At 47.3% G+C, this 620-nt stretch overlaps 1 protein-coding gene across 1 annotated transcript in view; it reads left to right on the plus strand.

The window, feature by feature from the left end:
* The window catches only part of LOC143037135 (pro-resilin-like), a 624-nt gene extending 439 nt beyond the window's left edge, over positions 1 to 185 (plus strand). Inside the window, exon 2 of the mRNA XM_076205251.1 lies at positions 1 to 185. This exon is cut by the window's left edge and continues 214 nt beyond it. Within this exon, the coding sequence (XP_076061366.1) occupies positions 1 to 185 (185 nt within the window).
* Positions 186 to 620: the final 435 nt, after the last annotated feature.

Genomic DNA, 620 nt, shown 5'->3' on the forward strand with positions numbered 1-620 from the left:
CCTACTTCGTTCAGCTCCCCGACGGACGCCTTCAGAAGGTGACCTTCTACGTCGACGGAGACTCCGGCTACGTGGCCGAGGTCACCTACGAGGGTGAGGCCCACTTCCCTGAACCCGAATCAAGCGAGGAACGCACCGTCTACGCCCCTCCTCCCCCAAGGAACCTCTACGGAGCACCTCACTAAGAGCACACTCGTGATAGACATATTGCTGTTTATCTCCCTTAAACTATTACCTATTTATTGCAAATAGAAACCCAAATGATCGAATATGTTTTTAAGTACCCAGATTAAGAACCTCACTTCTGATTGCAATTATCATGGTTCATCTGCAGGGGCAAGCTTCTACCATTTACTTACGGCGGCTCCACACTTGAATAAAATCGTGTGTCATTGCTTGTACTGGGACACTTAAGTTGGAAATTGGGCACAAATGAGTGAATCAAAATGCACCGTAGGTACAGCCCATTCCTGGATTACCTCCGAACTGAATAGAATGTTTCATGCGAAGTGACCATGGAGTACCCCATGGAGCACATCAAGTGGCATATTGAGGAATAGTCCTCCAATAGCAGTGCTAGTTGCAAATATGCTAAATAAGCAGCCGTAAGTAATCGTGTC

Source organism: Oratosquilla oratoria, chromosome 21 (genome assembly GCF_046742065.1).
Source record: "Oratosquilla oratoria isolate Oo_2021 chromosome 21, ASM4674206v1, whole genome shotgun sequence".
Classification (NCBI taxonomy): domain Eukaryota; kingdom Metazoa; phylum Arthropoda; class Malacostraca; order Stomatopoda; family Squillidae; genus Oratosquilla; species Oratosquilla oratoria.